Source organism: Lagopus leucura, unplaced genomic scaffold, assembly GCF_019238085.1.
Source record: "Lagopus leucura isolate 7727_CA_CO unplaced genomic scaffold, USGS_WTPT01 Super-Scaffold_100024, whole genome shotgun sequence".
Lineage (NCBI taxonomy): Eukaryota > Metazoa > Chordata > Aves > Galliformes > Phasianidae > Lagopus > Lagopus leucura.
Window position 1 is genome coordinate 212346 of NW_024962276.1, and position 23493 is coordinate 235838.

The window sequence follows — 23493 nt, forward strand, 5'->3', positions numbered from 1 at the left end:
CTCTGGGCTCAGCCCTCCAGCAGAGTTTTACTCAGCAAAGTGTGCATCTGTCCCAGCTACAGGCTGCAGCTTCCCCAGCAGAATGCTGTGGGAGGCACTGTCAGAAGCTTTACTAAATTCTGAGTAGTCTGTGCTGACAGCCTTTCTCTCATCCCCCCGTGCTGTAGAACAAAGTCAGGCTGGTGGGGCAGGACCTGCCCACACTGGCTGGATCTGATCTCTGGTGGTCCTGCATGTGCCTCATGATCATACTTGAGGCAGCGTGCCCTCTGACCTTTCCTGATACCAAGATCAGGCTGTAGTTCCTCAGACAATTGAGAAATTGGCCCACCTGGACCAAATGTTGTTCAACAAGCAAAAGTGCAAGGTGCTGTACCAGGGCAATGGCAGGTATGTGTTCAGAAGGGGGGAAGAACTCCTTGAGAGCAGCCCTGCAGAAAGGACTTGGGGTTCTGGAGCAGGGAAAGCTGACCTGAGCCAGCAGCGTGCAGCCCGGAGAGCCGCCAGCAGCCTGGGCTGCATCGGCAGAGGGGTGGCAGCAGGCAGGGAGGGGACTGTCCCCCTCTGCTGTGCCCTCGTGAGACCCCACCTGGAGTCCTGCGTCCAGGCCTGGGGCCCCCAGCACGAGAAAGACGTGGGGCTGTTGGAGCGGGTCCAGAGGAGGGCACGAGGTGCTCAGAGGGCTGGGGCACCTCTGCTGTGGAGCCGGGCCGAGGAGCTGGGGGTGTTCTGACTGGAGAAGAGAGGAGAGCTCACTGCAGCCTTCCAGTATAAAGGGAATTTGTATGTAGGAGAGAAGATTGACTTTATACGTGGTCTGATAGTGATGAGACAAGGGGGAGTGGCTTTAAATTAGAAGAGGAGAGATTTAAGTTAGAGGCCCTGGTTCTCTGCCTAGAGCTGCGAGTTCTCCATCTCTGGAGGTACTTAAGCCATGAATGTGGTATGGCAGCTGGCAGGGGACAGCCAGGTCATGGCAGGGATTGGGACTGGCTGTGCTCTAAGGTTCCTTCCACGCCATTCTAAAGTTCTGTGAAATGGTTGAAATGCTTTTCTTAATTTAATGAACGTGCTTTAGGATGTAATAATATTTTCTTGAATAATTGCTCATCTCTGTGTTTCTGTAAGTGCTAGTACTGTGGGCTTTGGCAAAGTAATTCTGGATTGCTTTTCTCTGCCAAATGCACTGTTGGTAGAAGTGTTGATTGGAAGTACTTAACTGAAGGTAGGTTAGTTCTTATGAAATAAAGTATGTCTGAGAAGAAGCACAAATAAGAATTTGAGCTTATGCTTTTTTTTTTCCAGACAAGCGGAAGAGCACAGCTGCTGATGGCAGAATGAGTGCACTTCACAGGTCTGCATGTGCTGCAGACCTCCCTGCAGAGACCACTGCACCCAAGCAAGGACAGAACTTATGGTAATACATGCTTTATAGCTGCAAAATACTCAAAGCATAAAGGTCAAGGAAACTGTACAGAGAAGTCACTCAATAGGCCCTACTGTGTACATAGTCCTCTTTCAGTATTTAACTGCTGAATTAGTTTATAGGCCTGCCAGTCCTCTGTAACTGATATTACTAACAGTGAACAGTGAATGGCAGCTGATCCAAGAGACCGTAGAAACACTCTGTTTAATTTAATTAAACTTAAAGCCAATCTAAATTAACACTTTTTTGTTGTATCAATTTTACCTATTCTATAATCAGGAAAATTCTTATTTGAAAAGCTTTGCTGTGTCTTGTGTTGTTTTTAATTCTGCTTTCAATATTGGCAAGCTGTATTTTGAACAAGAATCTGTGGGAGCAGTGACTTACCTGGTTGTCTAGGTTTTTGTTCATGGCTCGTCTTAACAGGCCTGAACTGTGGCTCATGGAGTCCTTCAGCAGATGAAATAGCCTCTGTATAGCTGTACATATTGCTGTCTTTGGAGCCACATGTATAGGCTGCTCATTCTTCCATCACGTAAGACATGCAGAGCAGTCCCCCAGCTCCTTTCTTTCTAGGTTTCACAGCAAGTTGGGAGACTGCATTTGTTCTCCTATAACGCCATTATGTGGAATTGTTTTTTGTTGCTGTTGATGATTATTAGAGCTTAGCAAAATATTTTTACATGTGGACAGCCAGTTATCCCTTTAATACTTCCTAATGCCAAGCTGTAGCCACCAATGTGTCTTCAAAATGAATCAATTGCATGTGAACAGTCTACCTTTGAGCATGTTTGACCTGCTCCACTGACTGGTTCTATCAGTGTCTTTAAAGAAAGTCTATGTCAAGTGTTGCATTGGATGGTAAGGAGAAGTTAGCATTGTCCCCACGACAGAAGAAAAAATGGCCCGCCTGTACCTACCAAATTGCTTGTGAAGGACTGTGGTTATCCATGACCTTGAAAACTCACAAAGTACTGATGCCTGCAGCTCCTTTATAAGCAGTGTCTTTTTCCCGCAGTTTTCTCCTGCTGACAAGTGGGATTTCTCCATCTTTTCCAAATATCACTAGTTTGTGATTTGAGCTCCAAAGTGTAGTTCTGCTGCTGCAGGTCAGAAATCCTTTACCAAAGGTCTTCCTCCTCTCCCATCAAGAACTGCTGAGGAGACTGACATTTGTGGACATCTTCGTAATTCTCTTCCCTTGCCTTTCATTGTTAGAGGGCTGTAGGAGAAAGCAAGGATTCCCCTGTGTACCTTCACTCTGTCTAGTATTGCAGTGGGAGATCTCCACCTCTTTTCCAGTCTAAATGATTGCACATCTTGTTACGTGGCCAAAATTCAGGAAATAAGTTATTCCTAGAGCATGGGTGCTAAATAAGAGGTTGTAGATTGTATGATTCACAAGAAAGTTCGCTCAGCTCTTCCTTAACTGCCTCTTTTACTACTACTTCATTCAGCAGGGGTGGAAATACATGTTCCAGTAGAAGGACAAATTATGAAAGAAAAGCCATAGCTTAAGCTACTAGTGCACACTGCTATGAATTCAAGGTAATACAGAGCCAAATCAGATGAGCTATGTAATACAGAACCCCTGTGAGTTGTAATTCTAGGCTGAGTTTGAAAAAGCACAGCATTTCAGACAGCACTGCTGAATTTCTCAATCAGGTTGGCAATTTTTGCTGATGTGCTGAGAGGATCACAGGCTTACAAGGCTTAAAAGTGCTTTATGGAGTCAGGAGAGGCAGCTTTATGAACCAGGTGTTGTCTCAGGACAGAGTTATATTCTACTTTTGAAGAGCAGCTTTGTAAGAAGTGACAAGAATACTGAATCTAAGCATACTATGGTGTTTAAAAAAAGAGAACAAAGTAATTAAGAATCTTAGTTTAAAAAACAAACAGACAACAAACCTTAAATTGGCACCCAGAAACCTAAAATGCTTTCAAAAACTTTCAAAGAGATCATGAAATCATAGAGTCGTTAAGGTTGGAAGGGACAGTAGTCCAACCCAACCCAGCCATGCCCACAGTCACTCAGTGCCACATCTCCACAGTTCAAGAGCACCTCCAGGGATGGTGACTCCTTCACCTCTCTTCTGGAGAAGAAACTATTCCTGATATCCAGCCTGAATGTCCCCTGGTGCAACTGGCCTTTCTACACCCAGGCAGATTAATTCTTCCTCCCAGCTTGGTGTCATTTGAGAACCTCCTGAGGGTGCACTCAATCCTCTCCTCCGATCCTCACTGAAGGTATTAAACAGATGTGGTTCCAGTACCAATCCCTGGGGAGTGCCCTGGTGATGGCTGCCAGCTGGATGGACCTCCACCCAGCACTGCTCAGAGCCTGGCCCTCAGCTGTGTTTTACCCAGCAAAGTGCACATCTGTCCCAGTCCCAGGACAGATGTGAGACAAAGCCTTCACTAAATTCTAGGTGGTTATGTCCAGCCATACCCTCATCCACCAGGTGGATCACCTTCATAGAAGGATTGTTTAGTTTCCATGCTAGGTAATGCCTCTTACCTTTAGGAAAGAAAGTTTTTAGGAAACTAGGGGGGGAAAAAACAACAGCAGTAAGGAAACATTCTCAATATGGCTCATTTCAGGATGAGGATTTTATTAAAAGTAAGAAGGCATGCCTAGTAACTGCGGTTGAGTCTAATGAAAGAAATGAAAAGGAGCTTAAACTGAAGTACAGACCAAGGACAAAACAATTCTTCTCAGTCGGGAGCAATCTTGCTTCACAAGATCTGTTGTTACAGGGCCTGGCAGGAGCTGAAGTGCCTTAAGTTGAGAAGGAAGCTTTTCTCATGAGAGAATAATTGGCTGGGAAGCAAATTACAGAAATGCTGTAATGTGTCTGTGTTCAGCAGGGTGATAGCAAGTAATGTTAGTGCAGAAGGGAGAAGTCTCCTTAAAGTGCATTTTATTTTGATGCAGAAACAGGGGACCAAAAAATTAAACTAGGAAATGGCAGTTGTTGTTGTTGTTGTTCAAATAGAGAGGAAAGAACTACTTCAGATCTGCTGATATCCCCGACTCACTGCTCCTGGCTGCTGTGGATCTTCTCGTTTGTGCCTGTGCAGCAGTTGGAGAAGCCACTGACAGAGGAGTTTGTTGATGACTGCTAAGCACAGGCGTTCTTGTCCTGGCACTCAAGAAGGTTATGAAAGAGCAAATGCTGAAATCTGAGGGGCAGATTTAAGAACTGTCTCTGTATGCCTGCTCTGCTCTTCTGCCACTGAGAAATAAGATGCTGGGCTAGATGACTTTTTTTGTCTGACTCTTCTGTTATATAACGTGTTCGATTTCTGTCCTATCTGATGGATGCTAGGAAGGACTGTTAAGAATCGTAGCATTTGCTGATTTTTTTATTTTTTTATTTTTTTATTGAATGAAGATATCTTGCCTATGTGCACTGGTCTCACAACCAGGTTGGTAGCAAGCAGTGAAGGTGAATGGTCTGAACCAGATTTACACCTTCATGCCCTTAATTGAGCAGAGGGTACAATGGCAGTTTGCTAAAGAGCACATAATCACTTCAGACTGAATTTTTTTCTGCACTGGCTGCATGAATTTCTCCCAACAGGACCACCAAAAGCCGTTTCTACAGAGAAACAGTAAGCTCCCTCCACTGAAAGACTTTCTTTGAAGCTCTAGAACTGCAGAGAGCCTTTCTGACAGCTATCACTACAAAAGGAAAAGCAAAGGCAACCTGAGATCTGTTACTTGAAGGGAAGCAGCAACTGCAATTTCCCTCTAGGAAATCCATATTCCTGTTACAGCATTTTGCTTTCTGGCCATCGCCATTGATCTCTCCTTTCTCGAGGACTCTCATGAGTTTAGATGGTACAGAACTGTCTCCTCCTTGACTGCTTTTTCATATTGTCCTTGCATACCCTGAAAGGCCTTGAAACTGCACTGAAGTCCTTGGACATCGGTACTCCCGTATTGTTTGCATGCTATAGCTCATAATGTTGGCATGTGGTGTATAGAAAGTTTCATTTCTTTGTGTTCTGCTGCATCTTCTGCCTCTTTCCTGGTAGTGCATCTAAAATGAAATTAAGAGTAGCCTCACACTGCACATATAGCAAGGTAGAGCCGCAGCTGTTCTTCATTTAGGTCTTTGAAATCAGTACCAGATTAACTCCTTGATGTGTTGTTTTTCACAGTCTTGCTCCTTTTCTCCTTGAGAATGGGAATTTACAGGACAATAGTAAGAGAAGAAATAGAATCCGTAATTCCCCAAGAGCTACAGGAACAGTATCTCATGGAAGTGGTTTTTGCTTTTGGAGTACTTTGCCCTGCAAAAGAAGAGGGCCTGCTCTCTGATCCTAGAAGTGGTGAAGCTGAATATCAGTTTCAAACCATAAAAGTCCATTTCAACTCATAAATGCATGGATGTTTGCCACTCTTCTGCCAGGAAAAGACAGAAGAACCACACTCACTGATGTTGATGCCTATTAAAATCTCCCTGTTGAAAGATTCTGGGCATTATGGTCCTTGAGAAAGTCTTGTGTCCATGCTTTTGTGCTTTGTGTGATACATGTGCACCTGTCTTTCTGACAAGAACCATGGGTTAATTGAAACCTTTCTAGTAGTACATTAGTGCACAATAGACTTTTCACTTATCCTGCTCAGGAATCCCAGGTGTGTATACAGACTGGGAGGAGCAAACCTTGAGAGCAGCCTTGCAGAGAAGGGCCTGGGGGTTCTAGTGGATGAAAAGCCAGCAGTGTGCTCCTGCAGCTTGGAAAGCAGGTGGTGTCCTGGGTTCCATCAGCAGAGGGGTGGCCAGCAGGGACAGGAAGGTGACTGTCCCTCTGTACTCTGCCTTCATGAGGCCCAATCTGGGGTACTGTGGATCCCCCAGTACAAGAAAGACAGAGCTGTTGGTGTTGGAGAGGGTCCAGAGGGAGCCACAAAGATGATCGGGGACTGGAGCAGCTCCCCTGCAAAGGCAGGATGAGGGAGCTGGACTTGTTCAGCCTGCAGAAAAGAAGGCTGCGGGGTGACCTCACTGCAGCCTTTCAGTATAAACAGGAGGGGAATCAACTCTTTGAAAGGATAGATAACAGCAGGATGATGGGGAATGGTTTTAAGTTGAAGGAGGGAACTTCTTTACGAAGAGAGTGGTGAGGTGCTGGAACAGCTGCCCAGAGAGGCTGTGGATGCCCCGTCCTTGGAGGCGTTCAGGACCAGGTTGGATGGGGCCCTGGGCTGGTATAAATGGGGAGGTTGATGCCCTGCCTCTAGCAGGGGGTTGGAGCTTGATGATCCTTGAGGTCCTTCTGACCCAAGCCATTCTATGATTCTGTGAAAGCAGTTGCATTTTAAAAATAGTGGCATCTCTGCAGAGTAACTCCCATTGTTCTTCATCTATTAGGAATACACCATGGTATGGCGGGTCCCCTCAGCAGACAATTTGAGTTAACCATGCGTGGTTGCTGACAGACTCCATTCTCACGCCTATATTCTACAGATGGAGTTTCCCTGTTTCTACCAACCCTCCAGAGCAGGTACTGATCCTGGGCTCCTCTAGATGTTGTCCTCCTGATTTCCTTATTCCGTAGTCTGCAGTCCAGGTTTTATACCTTTCTTTCTGTCCCTTGCAGCATGAGAACAAGTGGGAATATTCAACCCAAGTGCATGTGAACAGCTCCTTTTGAGTGAATACTTGTATCACGTTCCCTCTGTTACAACTGCTGACCAGCCTGCTGGCTTGTGCTGCCAGATGTGTAAGGAGAGAATCCTGGCTGTTATTTAGGCCTTTAGCCTAGACAGGTTACCCCACTTGTGGTCAGTTTGAAGGCCTCCATCTGGTCTTGGTTCTCCCATGGGCATCATTTCCATTACTTCAGATTGTGTTACTGTGTGTAAGTTCTATGTCAAGCTACATGAATGGCACCAGTTACTTTCCCTTCCTACTTACTAAGAATCACAAGATCATGGACCTGTTGTCTCCTCATTTAAAATACCAGCCCTCTTTGTAGTGTCCATGCTCCCAGCCTTCTGAGCCCTAGTTGGAGGTGCAGGTGGTTCCTTTGGGGGCAGGGAGTGCATGGAGCTGGTTTGGGAAGCAGGAGCTGTAACTGCACATAGCAGCATGGTGTCACTGACCACAGGTGTGTCTTTGATGTGTTTATATTGTGTGCATTTGAGTTCAAGCTGATGTAAAACATCCTACTCCTAGAAGTCCTAGTTCTTACTCATTGGGAGGATTGAGAAAACTTGAGTTTGTCTGTTGCAGGTACTCTCCTTTCCCTGTTTCCTTTTCAACAGCAACAAACTTGTGCTAGTTTAGCCCGCAGGTTTCCAGCCTTTTGGCTTGCCTGAGCCACAGTTAGTGAAGAGGAATTGTCTAGGGCCACATCTACAAAGGTTGCTCTTGAACAAGTGCCTCTTAACTAGTTTCCCTGGAAACTGCAACAGATGCAGAGAACACAAGAACACTATTCAGTAGAGCAAATTCTCAGCCACAGAACACTCTTTTTCAGTGTAGTCACCACTAGCTTTGTATTTTCACCAGCAGTGAGCAAGAGCCTGCATGCTGCACTCGTAACAACCTGCACTGGTGGAGCTGTGACCCACTGCACTGTCACCACTGCTGAAATGCAACACCCTCCTCTCACAGCGCTTGCATCCATGGTTGGGTCCATCAGCGTTCAGCAAGTGCCCATGTTTGTCAGTGGTGCCACTTTTCCCTTGTGGAGGAGTTCAGTGACAAACCTGTGCTTCATATGCGCTTCCATGTTGGATGCTGTTCTGTCAGGTGTGACGGGGCAGTGGTGGGAAGGATCAACCTCTACTGCTGTGCCACCAACAGCTTCTGATGCTGTGGGCCAACATCATAAAACAAGGCACTACCTTCAAACAGCCCTCATAAAATACATGATACTGTTAATGTATACAAGTAACGAAACTTATTTTAGTTTTTAATATATTGAATATATAAAAAAGACAAAACTTAGGCCCAGTTTCTGGGAAGCTAACTTATCTTTGTGGTTTGATGAAAGTAGCTGCAATTCCCTGAGCTCTCAAAGTGATCATCAGAGGTTGTGGATGAAGTTTTACTCTTCCTGTTCTTCATCATTCAAAACAGCACAAATGTTCGTACTGCCAGAAAGCAGAGAACAAGGAGCCATTGTGAAGTGAGGGATGTTTCTCTGGTAAGAGAGGGCTTATAGAAGTCTGGCAAAGAGGCATGATCAAATTTTTGATTACAGTTCTATACATCCCATTTGGAAATTTGCAAGTCGTGTTTTTACGTCGACTGAAAATGGAGTCACAAATAATCCAGGAAGTTGGCAATTTTGTTGGCGATCTTGAGACAGGTTTCAAATTCCTTTGTCAAAACGCCCAGCACGGCTGCGGGTTGTTCTCTGTTCACAGGACCGTGTTTATCTGAAGTGGCAAAATCCATAAACTTATTTGTCATAACTTGAGTCAGCACTGCACCATGCCCTCCCCGTGCCCACTTCCAGGGGCAGTAGTGCACTGGTGTTCGCTTGGTGCCCAGTTACAGTTGCACCACAATGAAGCAATGGCCTGCATGCAGCCCATGGGTGCATGTGCCTGGATGGCCCCACCTGCCTTCCTTACAAGGATGTTCCTCACAAGGATGTTCCCTGCTTTCTCATTCTGGCCGGCAGCCTGCGTTCTTTCCCCAGACGGTGTAGTTGTAGACTCCCAGTGCCTTATGTTAACTGTTTCCAGTGGCCTTTCGTTTCTAGCAGAGAGGAAAACTGTGCAGGAAATTCCCCTCTTAGTTGCGTAGCTTTGGAGGAAAACTGAGAAAGCTGGGGTAGAAATATCTTCTCAGATATTTCCCAAATGAATCCCATGTAAGCAGCAGTGATTTAATGCTGTTTTATCACAACCTAGGCAACCTTCTTAACACACTGGGTATTTGTGCTCTTTGGGTATCTGCAGGATGACTGGAAGCTTGCTTCGTGCCATTCCCATGCTGTGACAAGCTCTTTCTTCTGAAACATGGTTTAGGATCAGTCCAAAGGTTTACCCCAAGGTTTTGGCAGCAAGTTGATGCTAAATAATCTCGAGGAATGTCTCTATTTAGCACAATTCCAGTAGACTTAGAAATGCCAGACTTTGTAATGATCTGTCTGTAGACCTTCAATGAATGTAGGAATGCTGATCATGTCACTCACCACAAGTGGCATCTGCAAGAAAAAGACAGGATTTGTGTTGTTTGGCATTGTTTGACATATGGTTATTATGGGATTGTGTGAATGTCTGTTGAGTCCCGTGGTCATTGCTTCAGAAGTGCCTGTGCCAGGCTCCAGTGGGTGAGGGATGTTTGGAGCTGCTCTGTCCTGTTCCTTGCAGGAAGAGTGTGCGGAAATGGTGGCCAAAAGATCTGATCTCTATATGCAAAGTGAGGATGCCCTTCAGTGTTGGGGTGTACTGAAGCAGATGATTGGCAAGGGACCATTTTTCTTCTGTTTTTAAACAATTCTGTATTTTATTAGCGTAATCAGTTTAATAAAGCAATGCAGGTTGTCAGGCTGTTCCCCTAACATAAGCATACTAGCGCTGTGAAATACTTTTTTTCCAGATGAGATCTTAGTAAGGATTTCTCCCAGGATAAGAACCCATTGCAGATACTGATATTCCAGGAGAGTCAAACAGCACCCTTCTCTAGCTGGAAGTTGGTTCATCTGAGCTTGTGCCTAAGAAGAAAACTTAGATCTCAGGTCTTCTCTGTGACTGGCGAGGATCACATCATGGTGATCACTTGTGCTTGTTTCCATTTAAGATTTTGCTGATCCTTCAGTTCCCTTTTGTAAGGAGCAATCATCTGCTAGCTACGTGTTTGTATTTTATTTTTTTGTAAGCCCAGGTCTGCCAGTGCTCGCACCAGTACGTGGTTCAGGAGATGAGGCACGGAGCCATCACAGGAAAGAACAAAAAGAAAAAGAAAGGTGCAGGTTTCCAGGATATCAGAAAGCTTAGTTTGACCATACAGCCCTGCATCATGACCAGCAGTGTGGTTGCACTCTGCAGTTGCTGAAAGTGCCTGTTTAGAGAACTGTGCAGAAGTTTTGCCCTTTTAGATTCAGCTAACTGCAGGCTACCATTGCTCTCTTGAAGGACTTTGTGAGCAGAGAGCTGATGAGAGCAGAAAGCTGATGAATGTGATTCCCAGATACTATATTTAATCTTTCAGGTTAATGCAAGCTTCTTAGAAGGGAGATCTTCTGCACTTGTGGAGGGCATGGCTTCCGTCTCAAATCATCAGCTATCGTGGTGTAAACTGGAACATACTCTTTTTGATCCTAGGGGCTGTGGGGCTTAATGAAATCAGTCGAAGGCTCTACAGAAAGAATGATTAAATTGCCATGCTATGCAGTGCATAACATGTTAATCTTTTCTAGTGCATCAAAAATGATATTCAGATTGCTTAAGCTGACTGCAATTCAGTGAATCTAATCCCTAGGGCAGATTACTAAATTCAAATGCCAGTGTTTTAATAAACTTAGTGGGAGGAGACATCTATAAATTAGTTCTGTGTTTATTTTGTTTTTGTTCTTCTTACCCTGAAATGGGCTACATTTGGGGACCTTGAAATGAGGCCAGTCTTACAGAAAAGCTGGTATAAGCATTCTGCCTAAGTTTTTCACCTTGTCCCTGGGGTTGGGATGTAGATTAATTGTCATTGCTGTCTACTAATTCTTGTGAAGTGCTTAAGAAAAGGAGCTGCTGCTGCAGAGATGGATTAGCTGATGTTGGTGAATGTTGTATCTTCCAGGTTTCTCTGTGACAGTCAGAAGGACTTGGATGAGCTGATAGACTGCCTGCATCCACAAGGAGTAAGAGAGAGCCAGCTAAAGGAGCGCTTGGAGAAAAAGTGAGCCTGCTGTTTCCCTGCGTCTCTTCTCAGCTTCACAGCACATCCTCACCATAGCAAGCTTTTCCATTCCTGTGGCAACGTTCAGCACTTCACTTTGATTGTGCCTGTGCAGGGGCAGATAACAAGAATGAGAAATTGTTCTTTTGTAGACAGTAACTACAAGTATTACTCAATAAGTAATGCTCAAAATCAGGAGGAGGTTCAGTCTTAAAGGTGCTCCTCGCAGCTTGCAAAGGCAGTGCTGTTCCATCCACAGAGGCAGAGCTTTGCTTGCTTTAAAGCATCCTTCAAGGAGCGTTCCGTACTGGTGGGGCATGTGGCTGTTATTGGAAGCTGTTGTTGCCCAGCACACTGACAACTCACAAGGCACTGGTCTGCGTGCATTCAAAGGCTTTTCTTGATTTTCTAGGTATCAGGACATCACACATTCTATGCACTTGGCTCGGAAACAGAACTTGGGCCTCAAATCCTGTGATGGCAACCAGGAACTGCTGAACTACCTCCGAAGTGATCTCATTGAGGTTGCAACTCGGCTGCAGAAAGGAGGGTTGGGATACGTTGATGTGACACCGGAATTTGAAGCAAGAGTGAGTGGAAAGTCAAAGTAGTGCTAAGAAAGACAGACCCGTTGACTCTGACTCTAAGGTCTTGACTCTTTGGGTCGGGAAAATCAGATTTGTTGCATATGCATTCTTTGTTAACTAGTATTTCAAGACTACACAACTGCTAACTTGAGGCTGATTGGTGTAGGGGAGCTGTAGCTTTGAGGGTAAATATCCTGCACAGCTGTGCAGCTGTCCTGTTTTCTTCAGCTGTTGGAGGGGCTTCTTTATGGAACTTCAGTGGAGCTCTTTTTGGCTCCTTTTTAGCTTCTGTGTCAGAGCCAGAATGTATTGTTGAGACAGCAGTTTTCTTTTTTTTGGTGATTTTTCATAAATTCAGACCACATTAGACTTGGAGTAATGTTTGTGCCCCACATCTAGGAGCTAAAGGTCGTTCTGTTCAGGGGTGTATCTGCTTAGTGAGCTGAATATGGCAGTGTTCTGGCTAGTTCAGCCTTGCTCATGTGAGAATTTCTGGTGCACTGTACCTCCTTAGGAGTTGATAAGCTTACCTGATATGGGTAGAGTACACATGCTTGAGACTGGTGCGTGCACCTACCGAAGGATGACGTTGTCTTGGAATGCTTAGTAACCTGTTAAACTGCATCCTCAGTCAGAACAGAGACCTCTCTGTGCAGATGCAATCGTAAGTGTTAAGAGAGTGATGGGAAACATCACATGGAAGAACTTTTTCTTTTCTGCCCTGAAGCATCTTGCTTTTTTTTCCTTTTTTGAACCGACATAAGCATTCATGTGCTATGCGTGCTCATCAGCCACGTGTGAGCTCCAGCAGAAGCAGCAGCAACATGCTGATCCCATAACCGAGTGTGGGACTTGGTGCACGGTAACACTGCATTAAGTATCACAGATATCCATTGCCAGGACAGAACCTCCCTAAACAGTGCAAAGAGTGATGTCCAACTGATGTGATTGTGTACTCTTCCTAACAGGTATACTCACTGGAGAGCCTAAAGGATTTTGGAGAGTGTGTGATTGCACTCCAAGCTGGTGTTATTAAGAAGTTTCTGCAAGGTTTCATGGCCCCTAAGCAGAAGAGAAGGAAACATCAAGGAGAGGACTACATTGCCAAGGCTGAGGAGGTAGATGAAGAAAAGAAAATGGCAGAAGAAGCTAAGGTATTGTTCACCCCAGGGCTCTTTTTAGTCCTGTACTGCCTTTGAACCCCGAGTTACATTAAATTTCGTCTGGCAGTAAATCCTGTGCAGTTTCTCCCTATTGCAAGTTTAGGGTGCAGTGAGTTTGTTGTTTATGGGTCCAGATGTTCCCTGGTTACTCTGAAGTGTAAAGGTTTAGCTGAGTAAAAGTCCTTCTGTATAGCTGCAGTTGCAGTATTCTCTCTGTAGACAGGAAAAGAGTCAAGTTGGGTATCTGACTTCCTTTGCAAAATTCCTCACTTGTGTATAAAAACACATGAATAAAAATGCATTACACAGCATTTCAGGGAACTTGTTGAGTTGTATCCATCAGAGAGAACAGGTGGGGTCTTACTGCCTTCGACCCACAAAGAAAAAGAGAGCCTTGCTGAGGTTCTGGTGAGTATAAGGCAGCGAGGTTCAGGTAAATATCAGAGTTATGCATATTATTCAGGAGGATAGAAGACTTGTTATGGATAGAAATGCCCACAGCAACAGGTAGGTAGGCTGGGCTACACACAGCTTGTCTGGAAAACCAGGTGGAAGTGCTGGATGACTCTACAGGTGTAGCCTCCCAAAAGGCATGGAGGGAAGCAGCAGGGGATTTGGTAGATTCTTCAGGCAGTTGCCCTGAACCAGCATTTCATACTGTGAGGATGTTGGTTGTTTTCCTGAGCCGAATGGGACATTGGTGACATGGGATGTTTTTTCTCTTTTTCCTCTCCCTTCAAAATGAAATGATTTGCCCTGATTGGTCACTGTCTTCGGTAGAAGTGGCAAGACCAGCATTGGAGCAGCAGGTGCATTTGACATTTCCAGACTAGAAAAGTAATAGATGTTCAACTCATTATGTTTGTGTTTTTGTTTTTGTTTTGAAACCTCTTATCAGCATGTGCTGAGCCCTTGGGTCTTTGTTATGCGTGGCATTGCCATGTTAAGAGGATGTTTGGGTAGTCACTAGAAATTTTTCAGTCTTCAGTGTGCTGAAGTATCTAAATTTTGTTAGCTTTGTTGAATCTTCCAGTCTGCAGTGCAGTGGGAATGGAAAGCTCCTTTTTTCTCAAAGCTCTCAGCAGAATGTAGCTGTAGAAATCAGTTTCTCTGGGACAGAAAGGACGTGGATCACGGTGTTTCGCATATCTTCAGCAGCACCACGTTGTGCTGTCGTGTTTTAAAGCTGTAGTTGGAAGTTACTCCTGCAGGGTGTGCATCCAGGGCAAACAAAGACTTACTGCAATATCTAAATTGATGTAGCAGTGAGTTCTGTATTGGAGCCCCAGCCACTTCCCTGCTCACGCTACAGCTATGTTAGACATGAAACCTGAGCTCTTAGTTGCCTGAAAAGTGAGTCATTTTGATCCTGATTAGTTTTGGCACTCTACCCATAGAGCTTTGCTCCCTTGATGACATGGCGAGGCCAGGCTTCCGTAGCATTGCTTCACCCTCACAGTTACAGAGTTTTCAACTACATCAGCTCAGTTAGAAGATGTGCCTAGTATGGCTGAAACATCCTGATTAGTACTTTCGTCCTCCACAAACCAGCTGTAACAGCAGTACTTCTGAATACTGCAGGATTTAAATTCAAAATGGCAATTAATTTTTGCAGTATTGCCCAGTTTCTCCAACGTGGCTGCATACCTCATTACACAGCTCGGCCCTGTAGTGCCATGAGCACAGGTGTCCTTATCGTCACCCTGAGCAGGTGGCGCTGCAGGTCTCCCTCTGGTGCTCTGGTTTTGGTGTCTCTGGAGCAGTAATGCAGTGCAGTGCCCTCTTTACCTTAGCTGCTCATGGTCATACAGTGAATATTGAACTCTTTGGATTTATTTTTGTGTTCTTACGTAGACTTTGAAAAGCACATCTCAAGCTGGAGTCTTTAGAGGCGTAGCTGCATCGAGAGTACATATCAGGGAAAATGCAATGTAGCTGAACTGGAAAAACACACTTGGTGTGCTTGAAGGCTACAGCAGAGAAATTGTGGCCCATTCTGCCTCGTCTTCCCTGTGGGGGAAACTTCCCAAGTTGGGGCTCAATAAGGTATCCATCTGCTGGCATAACTGCCTGCACCAAAGGCTCCTCCTGGCTCAGCTCCCCAGTTAGAGAGGCACTACTGAGTGGTAGAAGAGGGCAGTGCAGACCTGGCTTGTGACTGCTTCTGAAAAACTGTATTTTGCCTGTGTGTTTACACCTGTGTTCCCACGTGGGGAGGCAGTAGCACTGGAGCTGTGCCAGCATAGGCAGTGCATCAGCTGTGGGCCCTTTGCAGCACGAGGTGCAGCACAGCTGTCTGAGCACAGGTCGGCTGCCCGCCCCTGTGCTTGCTGCTCAGGGTGGCTGTGAGGGGCTGGGTGGGGGGCAGCTCTCACTGGAGTGCCCCGATGAGGGCAGACAGCATCCCAGAGTCACAGTCAGAGAGTTATGGTTGCAGAGGTGTTTATGGTGGAAAGGCATTTCTGTCATCTTAGGATACCAGACAAGAGTTTCTTAGGTGCAGGTTTGTCATCTTTCCCAAAGCAGGAATTTTCTGTTACTCTGCAGTTGAAACGTGACTGAGGCTGCCTCTGGCAGTGTATCTGTGGGGCTTTTTTTGTTTTCCCTGCTAGAATGCTCCCTTCCCAGTGGGAAGGTATTTGACTTCCTTCAGTCTCCGTTTTTGCCTAGTTGGCAATTGGAACTCCCCTGATAATGGTCCTGCTAAAATGCCACAGTCTCATGATGCTTGGGAAGCAAGGCTAAAAATCTGTGAAATTCCACAGGCTTGGAGAGAAAAATCTAAGCATAACATGCCAGCAGCTTTTGCAGATTTATCTTGGCCCAGCAGTTACCCAGTATGTTAACAGCAAAACCCATGGAACAGTTACTTGGAAAATCAATTACACAGTATGTGAAGCACCTCAACAATGTTCTGCAGAGAAGTAGCACGATGCTGTGTAATCTACCACAGTAGGCAATGCAGGTTTCCATTTGTCCTGAATGTCTTGGGCTCCAGGTTGTATGCTAGCAATGGCAACGGGGATGTTGGCTTACTAGAACGGTTTGTGTGTTTTTCCAAGCATCTGATACACACTGTGCTTCTTCAAATGCAGTGGGAGGAGAACGTGCAACTCTGCAAAAGAAAAAAAAACTGGGTTTTGTTTGGCTCCCAAATTGCTGTCAGCTGCAGAGTTCAGTTCTTCCCATCTGACACTTCACTGTTTGTTTTTCATTCTCCTTGGATAGAAGACTAACTTGAGTTCTATTATGTCCCTGTCGTGTCTAGGCCATCACCTCATTGTTGTAAAGCAGAGGATTAATGATAGAGTTGGATGTGCAGTGGCTCTGGATTACTCCTCTGTTCTGGTGCATTTCCGATCTGCAGTAGTATGTTTTTTCAGAACCCCCCGGAGCTGAGTTGGAGGTTTCACATGCAGCTTACTGTGTGCAGACAGCACAAATCTCAGGCTGTCATCCTCACTTGCAGCTCATTCTGGGATCTCACACGTGCTGAGGTCATTCCATCTCAGGAGAGGGGCAGGTTTCATATCTGGGGCTGTCACATCTGATCACAGTTGATGTCACAGTCCTTTGGCAAGGAGGACGAGTGGCAGCTCCTGCTGATGGGCCCGAGCCTCCCTGCGGTATCCACTGGAGGGCAGCGCAGGCTGCTCCAATTCCCCGTACTCGAGTGATGCTGCCAGCTGCCTCCTGACTTTCATCCCACATTTTGCAGTGCTAGATTTCTACTTTTTATTTTCTTAGACTGCCGATTATTTGGGTTAGACGTTCAGAGTAAGAATCTAGAGGAGTTCACGTTGGTTGTTCCAGCCTGGCCATAAAATGTAGCAGGACTATGAACTGTCTGATCCAGCGAGGCTGGTTATGGATAAACCACAAGTAGGGCCGCAGTGGCTATGTAGAAGGAAAGAAATACAAAGCTGGGTTTTGATTATTAAGGGCCCCGGCTAAAGGGTATAAAAACATCTTCAGACTGTAGCAAGCTGTGTCTGTGTGCTTTGTTGTAAGTTGTTAGGTCTGTCTGCAGGTTGCTTCAGCCATGGAGAAGTGGAAGACGGCAATCCGTGAGGCCCAGACCTTCTCCCGTATGCACGTGCTGCTCGGGATGCTGGATGCCTGTATCAAGTGGGATATGTCAGCAGAGAACGCCCGGTGCAAAGTGTGTCGCAAGAAAGGTACGCACTCCTGCCCGCGCCTGCCTGACAGCTGCACGCTGTCACCTCTCCGTGCCCTGCTTAGGCAACGTGCCCCTCTTGCTGTCACTCTGCCTTTGGCTGTATTTTGAGTTCTGACCGTCAGGATTTACGCGCTCAGAAGCATTGATTTCACGGAAGCGTTTGACCCTGACTCCAATAAACCATTCTGATGAAACTGGTGCGGAGTGTTGCAGAACGCTGCAGTGCTGCTGTCCCCTGGATATTCGGGGTACTTGGACACAGATTGTCTGCAGATCCTTCTGCAGGAGCATTTGTGCCACTGTCTCAGTTTCATTTATGAGCTGGAATGGTCTGTGGGTCTCTGAGCCTTGTCAGTTGTTCCCATCTCCTGCAGAAGGAACAAGCAAGAAGAGGCTGGGAAGGTTAATGCACCCTGTAACTGAATAGGAGAGAGCAGTGGGATGATGCTAGTTTGGGGCTAGAGTGGGAGTGGAACTGCCTGCTGAGCTGGAAGAAGCAAGCTCTTTGTTTCTTTTGTGAGAGCAGAGAAATGAAGCTGTTTGCCTTTGGTCACTGCTCTGGTAAGGCTGGGAAGTACCCAAATAGGTGACAGGAGGGACTGTATGAAGGAGGGCTTGAGAATCCTGCAGGTGGAAGGGGAAATTAGACAGTGTTACCAGTCATTGAGTACTAGTACTAGCAGAGTAAAAATTATTCTGCCATAACCTCTCCTTTTGGATGGAAGCCTGGAGGAGAGAGCTTGGTAGCACATTCTGCCACATCATGTGCTTTTTGTCTCCTTTTCTATTTGTTGAAACACTAGTGGGAAATGAGGGCAGACAGATCTGAGGGAAAACGGAGCTGCTTTTGCTTACCAAAAGGCTGTGTTGTCCACTTCTGTAAAGAAATGAGCTAAACCTGTGCAACATCCTCCACTGTGGAGCCTCCAAACTAATATGTAAACTGTAAAAATATATAAATTGTAGGCAGATGTAGGAGAGGGATCACCTGAGACTAACACATTATGGTTTAACAGAACTCAAGAACTGGGATGCTAGGGACATGCTGGCAAGCTCTCCACACTTCTTTTCAGTAAATGAAGTAGCTGGCTCAGGACTACGTCTGTGTTATCTGTCATCACTGAGAAGCATGGAGAGACTAGTTCTGCTGCATGCCCTTTTTTTTCCTATGGGCTTGCTACCTTAAGTAGAAAGAAAAACACTGTGCCTCATGTTGAGGCTAGAATTGCTATGGTTATGTTCCTAGCCTCTTACTAGGCTCATGGGCATGCTAGGCTCTCTGCAGCATGCTTCTTTCCTCCTGGTCAGTTTGGCATCTACTCTGGGTGAAATGTATTTGGCGGCTTTCTACCCTTGTCTCAAATGAAATCTTTGCAGAGCAATGGACTTTGCTTTGTCTTTTCTTCAAATACTGCTTGTTTCCACTGCAGTGGAAACTGAGAAGGAAGGGTGCCCGCTATCAGAGGGCACTTTGCATCTTCCTCTCACTGCGTTCTGACCTCCAGCCACATGGCAGCTTCTGCGTCGCGGGTTGTGCAGGGCTGTGGTGCTCAGTTACAAGTAGGTTGCGCTCTCCTAGGTGAGGATGACAAGCTGATCCTGTGTGACGAGTGCAACAAAGCCTTCCACCTGTTCTGCCTGAGACCAGCGCTCTATGAGATACCAGATGGAGAATGGCAGTGCCCAGCTTGTCAGCCCTCCACTGCCAGGCGCAGCTCCCGGGGCAGGTGAGTGGCACTCCTTTCCTTTGAGTTGTCACTGGTGCAGATTTTTAGCCATGTTTTCACAAGAGGATCAGAACAGCCTTAAACAAAGACCCTCGGAAAGGACCAAAATAGCCAGGTTGACTCAGTGTCTCTGAGTTTCTTTAAGTTCGGCACACTTGTGTGGTGACCCATGACATTTAATAAATAGTTTCAGTGTGGCAGTGAAAATGTACACAAAGCATCAACCAAAATTTATGCACTAGGGACTGTCTTGTTCACCTGAGCAACTAGTTGGGTTCCTTTTTCATGGCATTGTAGTGGGTAGCACTGCAACTCTAATGCCCTGGGCTAAGTTATTCTTGTGGCCTCATCTAATTAAAGCGGACACTACTCCAGGCTGCAGCTCAGCCCGTGTGCTACTAAAAATCAGATAATGAAATGCCACCTTGGCACTTCTTTTGGCCTGATGAACATTGGCACTTTTGTGAGGTAGGATCCATTATAGATTGTGGAGATGATATGATTTGAGGAGGAATCGAAGTTGTTGTGTGCAGCAGAATTGAGTAGCTGTTTCCTGACAGCAAGGGGCTGAATTGCTTTGTGAATTGCTGTAGGCTGGAAGTTAAATGTATGCAAAATGTATTTTTCTGCCTATATTGTAAGCTAATTGCAATGCTGCATCTCCCTGCTTGTCAGCAAGGTGAGGCTATCAAATAGCACCTGATGCATAAGCAGCCAACAGATCCTTTCATCCAGAGTGGCAGCACAATAGGAGGCGTGCAAACTTGTAGTGTACAGGTGGTGCACAGCCTTAAAAGTATTACTTAACTCCCTGGGCACCATTTAAGGATTCATCAGGCTTGTTCCAGAATGACAGGGCTTTAATGCAGCTGTTCTAGCTTGCGATCGTAGTTGCTTTGATGTGGTGGAGTCACCTGCAAGCTGCTTGGCTGCTGGATGAGAGCCATCAGGTGGGGTAACACCTGTCTTGTTACCTGCTTTCTGCTCTTGTCTTCCTAGCTCAGGCAGGGGAAAAAATGCTGGCCTGCAAAGACTTATGCCCTGCTCTACTGTGGGAGCTAATTCTTACTCCATTTACTGCTCAAGCTCCCTTGTCTCCAGAGGACCGAGACTCCCACAATAGCTTTGCCTTTGTCCCCATCTGCCTATGCGTGCTGCTTTGTTTTCCTGTGTTTATTATGGTTAGAATGCTTTAACAGACACATGCAGAAAGTTAGAACTGTCCTGGGCAGGGTCTTTGTGGCTTTGATGCCAGCACGTAAGAAGTCTGAACTGATGATTTGCTCAGTAATACGTGAAGTTTAGCTGTGAATAACACTAAACAAGGTCTGTTTCCTGTAGTGACAGGGGAAAGCAATAACGGGGAAATACTCCAGCAGGAGCCGAAGGGGAAAAAAACAGCCCAAAGTAAAACCATTGTGAAACTCCTCAAGCAAGGCTTGCAGACCAGGGTGAAACAGCAGCACTTGTTCACAGAGAGGAGAATTGTGCAGCAGTCTCAATGTCAAAATCTATTATCACATGGTTATCTAGAACAGGAGTGGGGAAAAAGGGAGAAAAGACACAGATTCAGCTGTTGGGGTGTTCCAGCTATAGTCCGAGAAGTGTTCTTTTAGCTGTAGCTACAACTTGGTCCTCTGGAAATACACTGGATCACTTCAGTTTGAGTCGGGATGTTTATTTTACACACTGAGGTGGTCAAGTCTGTGTGTGAGCAAACAGTACGGGGGGCCCAGGACTCCTCATTCCCAGGTCCTGGTACAACACATGTGTTTACCTGCCGTGCTCTAGGAACTACACAGAGGATTCTGCTGAAGATGAAGGTGAAGAAGGTGAGGAAGCTTCTGATGAGCAAGATGCTGAGGAAGAAGAAGAGGAAGAAGAAGATTATGAAGTCGCTGGATTGAAACGTAAGGCTTTGACCATGCAGGAAATTAACAGAGAATATTAAGACTATGCCTTCAGTGTTCAAAGAATTGATCCAATTTTAGACTTGTGCTTTCACATGAAACAGGTTCTTACTAGGAAATAGGGAATTGCACAAGGGAAGTCTGTGATTGTGTTTTCCCTGGGGAGCTGGAGTGAACTCCCTTCCCTTTGTGACAAAGATAGAGCTTCTGTGAACTGTTGTTCTCCTGGGAACACTGCAGACACCCGTTCAGCATCAGCAGAAGCTGCAGCAGGGAAGGTCTAGGGAACAGCATTACCTGTAACTGGTACTGGCAGTCTGTGCCTGCAGTGTGTCTTGGAAAACTGGAGCTTTGGCCACAACACTCTACTGCTCTTGCTTTTTCCCTTCCTAGCACAAGCTAGTAGCACCTTACATGCAGGATTTCTAGTGGAAAGGGGCCATTTTTAAGTAGTCAGACCAGGACCTCATCTGTTGGTTCCCGTGGGAAGGCACAGTAGTCAAAGTGCAGCAGGGCCTGGGCAGCCAGCACCTGTTGGTTGCATAGAGACCACTCAGGATACACAGCTGACTCACTCCTGAGCGGAGTGAAATAACATTTTCTAGACTCATCAGTGACTACTTGCCTACCCCAGCGTGCAGTGCAATTTCTGGTATGCATGTTGACTTTGTTTTTAAGGGAGTTTGACTCCGTCTTGTTTGGGCAACTTGGTGCAATGAGCAGCTCAGTCTCAGAACAGCACACAGCCAACTTTTGCTTTCTGTCAAAATGTCCTTGACTGACATAAAATTAGCTTCAGCCTGTCCTAACCAGGGCAGATGGTGAAATTCAGAGACCAGGACCCCAAGGATTATCCTGTATTCTTTCAGGGGTTTCCATCCGGGTCTATCAGTCTCGATTCGCCTGCTTTATTCTGGTTTCAGGGGTGTTCACTGATACCCTGGCTATGCGTGCTGCTTGTTGTTCTGTGGTGTATCCATGTCCACACTTGGAGTATGTTCAGCCGATGTTGCGCAGCCAAGTCAGGAGCAAAGCCAAGGTTTCCAAACAATAGCATAAGGGTTACAGTCACTAAAAATAAAGCACTAAATGCAACCCCGTGGTTTTAAAGAGCATTAACGTGGAAAGGTCACTGTGGAAAACTTTTGTTTTAATAGAGAAGTCCCATTAATCCTCATGGCGTTTATCCTGAGGGATATAACCTAGAATGTTGGATTGTCAGACATCTAACACATGCCTCACGCTTGACACACAAGCAGGAGTGACAGCAGGCAGGCGGCCCGCTGCCCTGACACGCGCTGCTCCTGCAGGGGGGCTGGGAGGGATGATTTATGGGGCAGGGCTGGATTAGAGGCTGCAGATGGAGCGCTGCAGCACGCTGGATGCAGCTTGCTCAGACCCTTCTGACCAGATGGAAGGAGCTTGGCTGGGGAGGAAGACCTACACGTTCCCTTGGTACAGAGAGAAACTTAAGGCGAGGGCCTTCAACGCCGTGCTTGTTTCCATGGGCGCAGTGCTCTGACAGGCAGACTCGCACACAGAGCGCTTCTGTGGGACGCAACGCAGCAGCTCCTGTCTTGGGGAATAAAATCCCATTGTTTCCCACTCGCAGCTCCCCGCTGCAGTAACACGACACTCCCTCTGCACGCAGTTCAGTTTTCAGGGGGGCTTAGCAACTGACTTACCCTCTGTGTGGGCCACTAGTAAGCGCTTGGCAGAGCACCCTGAGGGGCAGTGGGAACCCGAAGGAGGTCTGCAGGTTCCTGCACCCGATGCTTTCTGAAAGGATGTTGCAGTCATGTTTAAAACAAATGTCTGTCCCTCACCATCCTTCAAGTCTGGATACAGCAGGGTTTCAGCGCTTCATTCTGCAGGTCTTTACTGCAACGCTCAGACAGAAGGCAAAGCTTTGGGGCAGAGCAGCTGAAAGCCTCCAGATGTCCTGCAGAAGCTGGGGTCTGCTGGAAGCTGGCATGCATGACCACCCTTAGAAAGCTGCTGCCAGACAGCAGTGGCCTTTTTTTGGATGTGGGCTGTTACCAGCATAGCTCATCTGGAGAGGGTATAGAGCACAGCTGACAGGGGCATGTGCTGAGTGAGGATGGTGACAGAAAGCCGGGTCACCACCATCATCCCTGCGTTCGCTGTGCTGTGAGTGAGGCTGCCTGGCGCTGCCGCTGTGCAAAGGGCTTGTGATCTCTGCTTCCAGGTTAACCCATTCCTCTAAGCCACTGGCTTATGTGTTTCAGTGAGACCCAGAAAGGCCGCCCGCGGCAAGCAGAGCACAGCCATGTACTCCTCGAGGCAGGGAAGGCACCAAAGGAAGAAGCAGTCGCTGCACCCTGCCAGGGGACCCCGGCAGCGGGCTGCACCTGTCAACAGCGCAGACATTGATGAGCTGGTAAGAGCCAAATTGCTCCCCGGGGGCTGCTCACATCATGAGTTATAAACGAAACAGGTGTCACACTTCTTCCCCTCCCCTTCCCAAAGAAATGCCCTGAATTGTACTGTGAAACCTGTGCTGGGCTGCGGGTGGGTTAACAAAGGAGGCATATCCTTAAGGGCCTGGTGCACACAGAGCAGAGATATGCCAGACATCTTTCCCCAGCCGCTTTCACACATTGTCCCCCTTGATTA

General features: G+C 46.5%; 1 protein-coding gene across 1 annotated transcript in view; it reads left to right on the forward strand.

Moving 5' to 3' along the window:
- BAZ1B (bromodomain adjacent to zinc finger domain 1B) overlaps positions 1-23493 on the forward strand; it is a 51923-nt gene that overhangs the window by 24279 nt on the left and 4151 nt on the right. The window contains exons 10-17 of the mRNA XM_042879447.1: positions 1306-1417; positions 11191-11289; positions 11702-11879; positions 12845-13030; positions 17070-17217; positions 18799-18946; positions 20738-20856; positions 23106-23257. Of these exons, the coding sequence (XP_042735381.1) occupies positions 1306-1417; positions 11191-11289; positions 11702-11879; positions 12845-13030; positions 17070-17217; positions 18799-18946; positions 20738-20856; positions 23106-23257 (1142 nt within the window). The remainder of the gene's footprint in view (positions 1-1305; positions 1418-11190; positions 11290-11701; positions 11880-12844; positions 13031-17069; positions 17218-18798; positions 18947-20737; positions 20857-23105; positions 23258-23493) is intronic.